We start from the raw sequence: 13,209 nt of genomic DNA on the forward strand, positions 1-13,209 counted from the left end.
CAAATAGTGTCATACATATAACATCACTAATACAACTAAAACCCTAGCACACGACGGGTATCGGCGCGGGCGGTGGACACCCACAGAGAAGGAACCATCACGGGATCATAGCTCTAGTGAGATCCCTGGAGAACCTACCAGGTATTGGAGAACCTGTGCTCCAACGCAAACAAGTAGCGACGAACGTGCGCGTCCTCCTCACTGACACGGTGACGCACCACCTCCGCGGAGTCCTCGAGCCTCTAGACCGTCACTGGCCCACGCAACCGCCACCAAAGAAGGTTCGGGTCAACGATAGGCTGGCTCCTCACCAACCTGCGCCCCTCGGTAGGTAGCGCCTCCCAGTACCACCCCAGCGGAGCCCAGTCCTGGACATGGCCCATCTGGTCAAGCAGGTGTCGTCCTCAACCGACTCGACGACGAGGATGCGGGATAGGCATCGTCCACGTTGATGCGAGAAAAATTGCTTTAACTAAAAAAATAGCAACAAGTTCTTACTAACTAGTTCTATTAATTCAACTAGTTCTTACTAAAAATAAACTTACTATAAATAAAAATAGAAACAAGTTCTTACTAACTAATTAGTACCTAGGAACTACTACCCTAATTACCATCTAATTTGATAAACCTAGGGGTGGAAAGTGGTAGCGGATATTCCAATTATCCAACTATAAAGTGAAATAAGTGGTCAAATTTTACTCGTTTTATGATTCATCTTAGAAATTTGATTTGTTTCCACACCCTTACATGAACCCTAACTCATTTGAGCCGCATCCGCATCCAATTCGTTTCAACCCTTACATGAACGCTAACTAATTTGATGCAACTAAAAAAATAAAGAAACCCTAGGCAGAGGTATAGGGGAGAGGGAGGAGCAGGCGTGCTCACCTCGGGTGCCTGCGACGAGCGAGGGGCAGGCGGTGTCGAGGTCGGGGTCGGGGCTCGGGCGCGCAGCGGACGGCGGCGTCGAGGTCGGGGTCGGGGGCGGCGTCCGGGGCGGCGTTGAAGGTCGGGGGCGGGGGCGGTGTTGAATCTGGGGTCGGGGCGGCGTAGAGGGTGTGCGGAGAGCGCGCGGCGGCCGACGGGCGACGGCGGCGGCGAGAGTGGAGAGTTGGATTTGGGGGAAGTGGCCGTGGGGAAGGACGAACCCCGTGGTTAAGTCAGAAGTAGCAGTAGCGCGTTCCAGAAAAGGCGCTACTGCTAGGTTAGCTACAGCGCGTTCTGGGATACACGCTACTGCTTTCCTTTCTCTTTTTCCCCTTTTTCATTTAGTTTTCTTCACATTTTATTTCTTTCCTTTCACCTTATTCTATTTCTTTCATTTTCAATTACCTTTCTATTTGCTTTCCATTTAATTTTATATCCTTTAGCAGTAGCGAGTTTATATTAAAATGCACTGCTACAAATAAATTAGCGGTAGCGCGGTTCGATTTAGGTCGCTACTACTATGTGTAGCCTATCGGCTAAGCCATGGGAATTGTAGTAGTAACGCGTTTAGGGCGAGACGCGCTACTGCTAGAAATTTATTTGCAGCGTGGTTTGCAAAGGAGCGCTACTACTACTTAGCACCAGCGTGCTTTTTTGACCCTCGCTACTGCTAAAGTTTTGTGTATAAGGTTTTCCCTAGTAATGTAAAGGAGAGGAGGGGAGGGTCGGCCCTCTCTATGGCGCGCCCTAGGGGGAGTCCTACTCCCACCGGGAGTAGGATTCCCCTCCTTTCCCTAGTAGGAGTAGGAGAGAAGGAAGGGGGAGAGAGAAGGAAGGAAGGGGGGCCGGCCCCCCACCCAATTCGGATTGGGCTAGGGGCGCGCGCCCTCCACCTTGGCCTTCCTCTCCTTGATTCCACTAAGGCCCAGTAAGGCCCATATACTCCCGGGGGGTTCCGGTAACCCCCCGGTACTCCGGTAAATGCCCGAACTCACCCAGAACCATTCAGATGTCCAAACATAGGCTTCCAATATATCAATCTTTATGTCTCGACTATTCCGAGACTCCTCGTCATGTCCGTGATCATATTCGAGACTCCGAACTACCTTCGGTACATCAAAACACATAAACTCATAATATCGATCGTCATCGAACGTTAAGCGTGCGGACCCTACGGGTTCGAGAACTATGTAGACATGACCGAGACTCATCTTTGGTCAATAACCAATAGCGGAACCTGGATGCTCATATTGGTTCCTACATATTCTACGAAGATCTTTATCGGTCAAACCGCATAACAACATACGTTGTTCCCTTTGTCATCGGTATGTTACTTGCCCGAGATTCGATCGTCGGTATCTCAATACCTAGTTCAATCTCGTTACTGGCAAGTCTCTTTACTCGTTTCATAATGCAACATCCCGTAACTAATTCATTAGTCACATTGCTTGCAAGGCTTATAGTGATGTGCATTACTGAGAGGGCCCACAGATACCTCTCCGATACATGGAGTGACAAATCCTAATCTTAATCTATGCCAACTCAAGAAATACCATCGGCGACACCTATAGAGCATCTTTATAGTCACCCAGTTACGTTTTGACGTTTGATAGCACACTAAGTGTTCCTCCGGTATTCAGGAGTTGCATAATCTCATAGTCATAGGAACATGTATAAGTTATGGAGAAAGCAACATCAGTAAACTAAACGATCAAAGTGCTAAGCTAACGGATGGGTCAAGTCAATCACATCATTCTCTAATGATGTGATCACGTTCATCAAATGACAACTCTTTGTCCATGGCTAGGAAACTTAACCATCTTTGATCAACGAGCTAGTCGGGTAGAGGCATACTAGTGACACTATGTTTGTCTATGTATTCACACATGTACTAAGTTTCTGGTTAATACAATTCTAGCATGAATAATAAATATTTATCATGATATAAGGAAATATAAATAACAACTTTATTATTGCCTCTAGGGCATATTTCCTTCAATTGTTTACATCCGTAAGCCGGTCCGGTACTACCATAGAATTGCAAACTATGTTGTTTTGTCCTTCCAAATCTCGTGTTTGCTTGTTTCATTTGGTTTTGGCCCTCGTCTTTGCAATAATCCTTCTCGATTTTTCTCATGTTTGTGTTGTGTGTCATAGGTGGTGGCTCCGGTTCCAATGTCCGTCGTTCGAATCCCAGCCGTGATACGGGATCGAAGCGCATGCGCAACCAAGAGGAGGCTCCAGAGGGCTCCAATGCCCCCTAATGCAGAACCAAGTCCACCGCCACCAAGACCAAGGAGCCATCAATGGGCATGGATGAGATACCTCTAGCCGAGTTTATCGCTCGCTGGAAGATCAACCCCTACGTGAAGCCCCATGAGAATTTCAGAGGGAATGATCTGTTTTGTACCAAGCAACAGAATCTTATCTTCTTGGATGTGATCAAGGGCAAGCAGAACATCTACGTGGATGTGCACTGAATTTACATGGTTCATATGAGGAAGGACAACAACAGGGCCTACTTTGGAGAGACTCTGGACCTGATAGAGCAGTTTGGCATTGAGGATTTGCTCACGTTCCACATGGACTTTGACCCTAAGATCGTGCCTCAGTTCTTTGCATCAGTTCACTTCCATACGGATGAGGAGCGCACCATGACATGGATGACCAATGGGCAGAGGATGACTGCTAAGTGGAAAGAGTTTATGGCAATGCTCCACGTTCGTGATGAGGGGCTCAATGCGCCCATTGGTGTTCGCCCACATGCCAACCCCGAGTTGGCCAACGAGAACAAGCTTCAGCCATACCTTGTTGAGAAGAAGCTTGCCATTGACAAGAAGACATGGGTGCTGAATCCATTCCTTGACATCATGCATCGGATCTTCCGCAACACACTCTTTCCGCGCATTGGTGACAAGGATAAGGTGCATGCTTATCTTGTGGACATGATGCTCATCTGTGAGAAGGCGCATCTTCAACAGACGAAACCACTTGATGTCTCACATATCATGTGGTGTGAGCTGCAGTTTGTCGTGTTCAACCGTAAGGTACCCATCTATGGACCTTACCTGCATCTCTTGATCTCAAGGACTTGGGAGCAACTCTATCCCAATGAAGAGTTTGTTGCCCCCAACTGGATTCGTCATGAGCCCATCAAGCTACGCATCAAGAGCAAGTGGGCTAATACCACTACCCGGACTGAGGCAGAGGCTGCTAGGATGGAGGTGGATGAGGATGAGCTCGAGGAGGAGGAGGCGGATGAGGACAGTTCTGATGGATACTCTCCCCCATCTTCTGAGCCCACTTGGGCTAAGAAGCTGAAGAACAAGATGAAGGCTCTGTTCTGCATGCAAGCCAAGGGACAGTACAAGTCCCATGTTGCTTAGAAGGAGAGTCGCCGGCGCGCCAAGAGGATCTTGAGGACGTTCGGCGAGCACGTGTCGAGCGGGTCCGAGAGGGTCATCACTCCTGAGGCTTCCTGGATGGCGAAGTAGGGCGAGCACGTGTTTGAGCACCCTAGATGGTTGAGGTCACCGCGGAGCCATATTCCATTGTGGTGAAGCTTCTTGGTGTCGTTGGGAGCCTCCAATTAAGTTGTGAAGATTGCCCCAACCTTGTTTGTAAATGTTCGGTCGCCGCCTCCAAGGGCATCAATAGTGGAATCACGACATCTCGCATTGTGTGAGGGCGTGAGGAGAATACGGTGACCCTAGTGGCTTCTTGGGGAGCATCGTGCCTCCACACCGCTCCAACGGAGACGTACTCCCCCTCAAAGGGAAGGAACTTTGGTGACACATCCTCGTCTCCACCGACTTCACTCTTGGTTATTTCTTACCTTTACTTGTGAAAACTTATATTGTGTTGTATCCCTTGCTTGCTTGTGTGCTTGTTGTCGTTGCATCATATAGGTTGCTCACCTAGTTGCATATCTAGACAACCTACTTTGATGCAAAGTTTAAATTGGTAAAGAAAAGCTAAAAATTGTTAGTTGCATATTCACCCCCCCTCTAGTCAACTATATCGATCCTTAAAGGTGCTCGTGCCCGCGGATCCCATGCAGATGCGCACGCTAGAGTCAGAGGCGAAGGAGGCTCAACGCGAGCAGTAGCGGGCGGCGGCTGGGGCGAAGTCCGGCTCTTCCCGCCAGCGGGCACGCTCTGTCCCAGTCGACCCGGAGGAGGCGCTCCTCCATGAGGTCATGCGTAGATCGCTGACCACAGTGGAGCCCGACGCGCGGGGCTTCCGGCGCAAGAACGCGAAGGCGCTCTGCCTCGGGCTCAAGGCGTCCGAGCACCTCGACGCAGTGGTGCAGGAGAAGGAGACCGCCGCCGCCAAGGCCACCTGCCACGCGAAGGAGCAGGAACGGCTCCTCTGCCACCTCTTCGGCTACATTTCGTCGGCGTCAGAGAGCAGCACCACCAGCACGGACGATGAAGACCCTCCTATCGCGGACGCGTACACAGAGGAGATGGACCATCGCGCCGCCGGCCGCAAGGGCAAGGGCCCAAAATGGTGATCTCCACCTCTCCGGCCACGTTAGATATCTATATAGATATTTTGTATGTAGTAGATTCTGGTGAATAATGTCTTTGTCTCAAACTATGTCCGATGAAACATGCCATCAATATTTGTTGCTCGATCTTGATCTACGTTGTTGCATGCATTGAATGGAATTAGGTATTCGGTAGGGGGATTGCGGTTGTAGACAATGGGGAATGAGGACTGTCCAATCACTGTCAGCGAGTGCGTCCGGACGCTTCCGCAGGCATATAGAGGCTTGGATTAGCTAATCGTGATTGTAGATGCTCTAAGTCACTATGGTGCACCACTTATACATAATTTCAAGCAATAATATACTCCTTCCGCTTTAAAATATAGTTTTTCTTAGGGTATTTTTCCAAGTCAAACCATGTAAACATTGCTTAAGATTATAGAAAAAAAACATCAACATATAAGATACTATCTCCGTTTCAAAATATAAGACATTTTTGTAGGCTAAAGTCAATCTAATGCCATTAGAATTCGTCACGAAGTATATTTTCATATGGTATGTATTTGGTATTCTAGATATAGATAATTTTCATGATAAATTATCAAAGTTTATAAATTTTGACTGGCATTAAAACCAATGCACACTATATTATGGGACGGAGGGAGCACCTTTTTTTATAGGGTCAATATTTGGTCAGGTTCCACTATTTTACCGGATAACGGAGGAAAAATGTATTAAACAAAAGTATATTCCATAACCTCTGGTATAGACTCTCGAACATAATAAAACACGCTTGAATACAAATCACACACGAGAAAATGTAAATAAAAACCGGGTAAAATCAGGCAACCAAAAGGTAAAATGCCGCTACAGTGCTGGTAATATGCACCTACGGTCTCCGCTCCTTTTGGCAATGTTGGGGCAGAAATAGGGTTTGGGCTCGTCCCGTCCCACAACACACCTGACCGAAGGAGCGGCCGTCCTCCGGTGTGTACCCCTCCCCTTCTCGTGAAAGGCTCCCCTGTCTCGGTTTCTCTCTCTTGGCGCTGTTTGGCAAACGTGGACACCCCGCCGGTGGGTGTTTGTGCGGCAGCCATCTGTAACGGACGAACGGACGGACGGACCCCCGCCCGCCCGCGCCCGGCTTCCCTCCTGCTCCTGCATGTCGCGTGCGCTTTATGCCGTCGTCTCTCTCCCCCCGCGTCCCCCGATGACCCGCTGCCGCTGAGCTGACATGACCACACGGTCACACTAGACCCACCCTACTTTCCGCGTGAGACCGGCCGAGCATCCGCCAAAAAAGTCCAAGCGCCCAGAGGCCGTTGCGAGGGCCGGCGTCACCGAGGCCACAGCGTGCAGCTGGATTTTTTCACCCACTCATTCATCATTCACTCACACGGCAAAAAACACATGTAGTTTTTCGGTAGCAAACAACTCCTTTTATTTATCTTAATGACAAGTATTTCCGGCGGAGGGAGTAACACAAACTGGCTTCTTTTTTTGTTTGTTTATTCCTTGTTGAGCGGGACCCACACCACAGCGCCCGGAAATAGCCAGGAGGGTTTATGGGCTGTGACAGCACATTGGGGAGGAGGGTTTAAACCCACACTGACTTCTTCTTCATTTTTTTCTTAAAATAAATAAAAGAAAAACATGCAAAATGCATCCAAAAACCGTAGCATCAGCGCATTTCGCCGGGGGGCCCTCGCCTCCCCTCCCTCCGTTCCGCCCAGGTTTGGAAATAACAACAAGAAACAAAACCCCTTCAGTTTCCCTTCTCCCAGACCCCCAACCCCCAGCCCCCGCCCCGCCCCGCCCCCAGCCAGCCGACCCCGACCCCGACCCCGAGCTCGCCCCCCAGATCCTCCCGGCCCATGGAAGCCCCCGCCGCCGCTGCCGCCGCCGCCTCCACCCTCTCCGCGCTCGCCGTCTTCGTCAGCACCGTTGACCGCGGTCGGCCCACGCCCCCACTCTCCCTCTCAATCGTTTTATTTTCCACCTCTTCTCCTCCGCCTCCTCGCGGGCTGTGGCGGCGCGCGACGTTTGTGAGTGTGTCCGTGTGTGTGACATTCCTCTGCCCATGCAGGTGCCGTGAGGAGCGCGCACGGCTACCGGGTCGCTGGCAAGGGAGGGGGCTGCGGCTGGGAGAGGTGGGTGGAGCGGGAGTTCGCCTTCACCCCCACCTCGGCCCGCGAGGTCCCGCTCCCCGCCGACGCGCTGCGCCTGCTCCCGGCGGATTGGCGCGGCCGCCCCGTCTACCGCGAGGGCCAGATTGCCGGGCCCTGGCGCTGCATCCTGGCATTCGATTTCGTCGCCGCCGTCGCCCCGCCGCCCGTGCCGCCGCCCGTGCTCTGCCCCTTCAGGTACGATCACGCGTAGCTCAATGCGGCGCCGATTCCTCGATGTCCACAAGTTTCCGCTTCTTCCCCCAACCTAATGTGCGAGTGCCATTGCCACTGAATGCTGAAAACTTCGTTTATTTTCCTTTTCAGGAACCCGAGGCTCATGTGTGTGCCTTCCCTGTACAACGACCTGACAAAGGTGTTCCAGTTTCAGAAAGTTGAAGAAAAGGTTCCAGGGCTCGTTCAGTGCGATTCAGATGAGAAATTGACCACTTCGGATGCAAAGGACAGAGTTTCTGTTAAGCAAGAGGCGGGGTCTGATACCGATGAGCCACCCCAATTTGGTGAAGGTGACTGCGTCTCTTCCACTGTGGTTTCGAAATCTATCAAATGTAAACCAAAATCTGGTACTTGTGCAAGAGTTTTTAATTAACGCTGCCGTTAGTGTGAAGTGGATGTTCCACCAGGGGTTTAGGGGTTTGGGCAATGCCAAATTGAGAGGAAGATCTCTATTTAGTGAATGGGTCAGACTGGTAGAGCAGAGTTAGGAATATGGCATATGATCTTTGTGTAAGACCCATGCATCCTATCCTCCTAGCATGACAATGGGCGGACTAGATAGCTACCCCTTCCCTGAAAAAGCAATACATTGGGCTATCTCCTGATTAATCTATCTATTAGTATGTTCTTATATAACGATAGTGGAGCAACGCCTTAGATTTATCAATCAGAGAATATTGGCTGAGGTTTATAGAAACTTGACAAGCCATGATTGAACAGCTTTGGTTACCACCCAAAAATAAGAGTCCTGATTGAATTGGAATAGGAAATCATCATGGAACAAGTAAACCAACAAAGAGAATAAAATTATCCAATCGCAGAGCTCAGCAAATCGATCGGAGAACTAGAGTAAGAAGGGCTTCCGGTGCTTGTAAATGAACAGCGAGATAAATTGGGAGATGTCAATAAAATTTCCAAAAGGAAGGAAGTGAAGGCAGAGGGTCACTATATTGCAAGCTAAATCATAGAAATAAACGAATGACTCATGACAAGATCAATACGAGCCACGTGAAGGGTCCCCTTCATTGGTAGCATCCAGTTGGAGCTGGCTTATAGTACAACAAAATCAGATAAAATGGGAGCTTGGTAAATGTGTGTTCTCTTAGTTAAAGAAATCCTTAATAACTAAAGAAGATTTGAGTAATAAATTTTGATAACCTAAGAAATAGTATAGTAGTGTCAGAATCATAAAAAACTTCAATCAAGTTTTCTCAAAATGTGTTTCAATACAATTAGCTTATTTGGAATGTTTGGATGTCAAATACAGTCACATGAAGGAGGAAAAGAGAAAGAGAGAAGATTAATCTGTTGATAAGAATAAAACATAATGTCGGACATGTGAACCGTACATGGATCAACCGCACAATACAAGGGACACCACACCAGTTAAATTATGTGGATAGACAGCTTGTTCTGAGAAAATGAAAAGGTAAACAGGTTGATAGACCAATAGCATAACAATGATGTAGGGCATATAAATTTAGTAAGATGGTTGTAGCTATGTTTAGTAAGTCCATTGTATACAATGTACCATTAAGAATATTTATATGGGTTTTTAAACACTGATTGTACTTCCGTTGTCATATACATATACACATTCGTTGTGCCATCTGTAACCTCCAGGGAAACTAAGTTTATCTAAATGAGAACATCTAGTTCAAACTTCTCACAACTGATTTGGAGCCTTATCTTCGCTATTTTGGAAAAATAAAGAGTGAAAATAGTCTACAGTGGGATATTTTAACCCGATCCCCAACAGATAATAGATTATGCTGTGATAGTAAGTCTTCTCTCTCTCATATGCCAACAAACATGGGAAAAGGTGCTTCGGCATATGGTGGACTTAACAATTTCAAACCTCGTATAATATTCTGCGTTGACTTTGAAACCCTACTTGTTTGCAGAAGTCTCAAATCACAGATACATTTTTGCAATTTAGTGTAAGTATCCTTCTGGTTACTGATTAGGAAGTTACAAGTGAAGTGAAGGTTTGGGTTAAGTCGCACGTGATTGACAAGGCCGAGGCGCTTCTTTGGTCAATGGCTTGTCCAACTGGGCTTACCCTGTTTTTCCACATGAGCCTCCTTAGTTTCTGTGGGTTGTGTGGGTTGGTTGTAATTGCCTCCCTGAGGCATGTACAAATCTTGTATCTATAAATTCAGGAAGTGGGCGTCAACCAGTTGGCTAGTGGTGCGCGCCCAGCCCGCCAGCCACGTTTGGGCCCTGTGTGCGGCAGCGTGAGTGTCTTGGCCATTCCATCTAAAAAGCCACAGTGGCTAGGCCCTGTTGGTTTTCTTTTTCTTTCTATAAATGCATCGAGGCATAAGCCCTTTGTTTTCTTTCTATAAATGCATCGAGGCGTAAGTCCTTCGTTTTGTCGGAGAAAAACAAAAGGTTTGCATTGAGCAAAAAAAAGTGCAACTTTTTGTTTGTGCGATTAGTTGTTTGTGTCAATTGTTCATGTTATGTTGAAGTTGGAATCACATTTGAGCTATAAAATTTGACTCTATGAGTCTAACAACTAGTCTTGACTAGTCACGCGACTAGTTTAGTAGTCTCAATTTGATTGTCGACTAGGTTCTTTGTGTAGACTAGCTCTGTGAGTCGAGGGGTGGACCGACTAGTCGTGGGCTAGTCCAGACTAGTCGGCGTGTTTGAGTCGATCGACTCAATTTGATGGATAAGTAAGAAGCCCGCGGAAGGGGAAAATGGCAACCCTAGCTTTTCAATCTACCCCACAACGAGCCGCCTGTCCGCCTCACCTGGGATAAGGCCGCCGCCGCCGCCGGCGGTGGCCAGGAGCATTCCGCTCCTCTTCCTCCACTGGATCCGCCCCTCTGCTGTTGTACTCCTCCCTTGCTGTCCTCTGCTTTTGTGCTCCTCCCCTGGATCCGCCCCTCTGCTGCTGTGCTCCTCCTGGATCTGAAGGCGATGGCAAGCAAGGACTCCTCTGCTGTTGTAGCAAGTAATTTCTTCCTTCTCTCCTTCCCTTCTTGGGTTTGATTTCTCCCCTGTGGCCCTGGCCATTGGATATTACAATTGGCCCAGCCTCAGGTTCTTCATTCATTTCCAATGCATCAAATTTTTATTGTATATTGTACGGTACTATATAGTAGTATATGTAGCACTCAGGTGCTCCAACCCCCTATATGAGTATTAAATTTAAAAAACGAACCAGAAAAATTCAAAAAAAATCTGAAAATTTGGGATATCAAACCTGGGTGCCCAATCTACTCCCGTGTGAAGTTTGGTGAAAAAATATGAGGAAATGTATTCTCAGTAAAAAAGACGAAAAAAGTCCTATGTATAGGAACTGTTTGGATGGATCGTAGGTCAGACTGTATTTTCTTCGCCACGGATATGTTTTCTGGTATTTTTCACGAAACTTCACAGGGGAGTAGATTGGGCACCCAGGTTTGGTATCCCCAAATTCTAGGTTTTTTTATTTTTCCTGATATTTTTGAATTTAATATTCATATAGGGGGGTGGAGCACCCAGGAGCTCCTGTGTATTTTCCTATATACTACTCCCTATACTATGTACTTATGTATTAGTAGCCGAGTACTGTCGTTTGAGTACTACAGTACCATGGCTACTAGTCCGGCAGTAGTCTAGAGTAAGTCACGGTTGGTCTATGAGTCTCAACCTCGCTTGACTCATCGACTTGTAATTCTTGCTCGTGACATTTTAATTATTCTATCTAATTAAAAAGGGCACAATGGTGTGAAAATACTCTCCAGTAACCCAAGAAACTTACTGTTCCTTTTTATGGAACTTCTCGCCTATTTGTACTCCATTGCTTACTTCGTACTTCCCTGCTAGGAACTTAAATAGATTGAATAATTTTGAAATTACTGTACCTTCTGAAGTTATATCTTGTTTGTGCGGTTTCATGTCTGAATTTTACTATTGCTTATCTTTTTTTTTCTTCAGTATGCTGACTGTGATCTCAATCTGACCGATGCAGACCTTCTAGCACCAGCTGAGAAGCAGAGGCGAGCCCACCGGGAGTATATAGCTAGCATTACTCTAGAGGACATAACTCAGTACTTCCATCTTCCAATCAGAGAAGCATCCAGGACTCTGAAGATTGGACTCAGCATTCTGAAGAAGAAATGCCGGCAATATGGGATACCTCGCTGGCCTCACCGCAAACTCAAGTCCCTTGATTCGCTGATTCATGATCTTGAGGTAAATCTTACAGCAGCACCCCCTGTTCCTCTTGACTTAATCAGGCAGTATTAGATGTAGTCTGCAGCGGTGTGATGTAGTGCTGACCTGCTGACACCAACACATCACATACTTTGCCACTTGTACAGTTTGTGATTGACGACGAAACAGAAAGAGACGGCGTGAAGCAGGAGGATCACATGCAGGATGAGAAGGAGAATCAAGATGCAATCGAGGCGCTTGCTAAGCGGAAGAGGATGCTGGAGACTGAGAAGGCGACCATCCAGCAAAAGCCGACCCTGGACCTGATGGCCGAAACCAAGCAGTTCAGGCAGTATGTTTTCAAGAGGAAATACAGGGCAAAAACCCTAGTGAGCGAGTAGATTCTCCGTCAATGTTTTAGACTAGACAATCAGCTGTCGTGCCATTTGTAACTAGTAGAGAACTCCTTGGACAGATACCAAAGATGGCCAAAGCTATCCGGTTAAGTTAGCCTGGTGTCAACAGACGGTGACTGAGGCGTGTTGTACCACCAGTATCTTGAACTATGCTTAAGCTCCTCTTCGCAGACCCTGTTGTGGTATAATGGTGTTGCTGGTGCTCCTGTGTTTCCTGATGGTTTTGCTTTCTGGCTGCTATGGCAGACTGACCCGAAATTTAGTTTTGAGCATGGCAAAGAGGCTGTGGTTGGAGCTTCACTGCCAAGTTCGGGGTAAACACCAAAAGGTCTTGAGATCTTCTAAGCCTGTTGTTAGCATCAGGCTATCTGAAGATCCACCGTTTGCTATTATTCGTGTTAGATCGTAACAGAGTGAACAATAAAATATACCATCATACAGATAAAAGAATGCTAACCACCGAATTTACAATTGATAGTTGATATTGAGACGGCATATTTTGGAGAGACTCCAGATTACAGAGAAATGTTGCCGGACATCTCTGAAACACTCTCTGAAGAAAAACGAAACAGAGGAATTTGTGCAGCGCAAAAATTCTGCTGCTTTTTTGTTCTTCTTCCCCTTTTATTCAGTGATCCTAAATCGTGCCACAAAGCTCACAACAAACTACATTGTGCCCATGCCATCCCACGAACGAAGTCGTGCAGCAGGCCTACTACCTATTCATGCGGAGCACGCAACGAATCGTGCCCTTGTGCGCCTAACAGAAACTAACTGAAAACTAAAAAGCATTGACAAAAAAGACACCTATCAATTTTGG

General features: G+C 47.4%; 1 protein-coding gene across 1 annotated transcript; it reads left to right on the forward strand.

Moving 5' to 3' along the window:
- The first annotated feature begins 7,237 nt into the window (after positions 1-7,237).
- On the forward strand, positions 7,238-12,574 carry LOC119356066 (protein RKD5-like). Its single transcript, XM_037622965.1, has 5 exons — positions 7,238-7,372; positions 7,506-7,782; positions 7,912-8,111; positions 11,789-12,012; positions 12,141-12,574. The coding sequence occupies exons 1-5, from the start codon at positions 7,294-7,296 to the stop codon at positions 12,372-12,374; spliced, it is 1,014 nt and encodes a 337-aa protein (XP_037478862.1). The 5' UTR covers positions 7,238-7,293; the 3' UTR covers positions 12,375-12,574.
- The last annotated feature ends 635 nt before the right edge of the window (positions 12,575-13,209 follow it).

This window comes from Triticum dicoccoides, chromosome 2A (genome assembly GCF_002162155.2).
Source record: "Triticum dicoccoides isolate Atlit2015 ecotype Zavitan chromosome 2A, WEW_v2.0, whole genome shotgun sequence".
Classification (NCBI taxonomy): Eukaryota; Viridiplantae; Streptophyta; class Magnoliopsida; order Poales; family Poaceae; genus Triticum; species Triticum dicoccoides.

Coding starts and splice junctions, on each gene's coding strand:
- LOC119356066 (XM_037622965.1), top strand. CDS start 7,294: ATGGAAGCCCCCGCCGCCGCTGCCGCCGCCGCCTCCACCCTCTCCGCG. Junction 7,783..7,911: donor CCCGTGCTCTGCCCCTTCAG/GTACGATCACGC, acceptor TTTCCTTTTCAG/GAACCCGAGGCTCATGTGTG. Junction 8,112..11,788: donor GCCACCCCAATTTGGTGAAG/GTGACTGCGTCT, acceptor TGACCGATGCAG/ACCTTCTAGCACCAGCTGAG.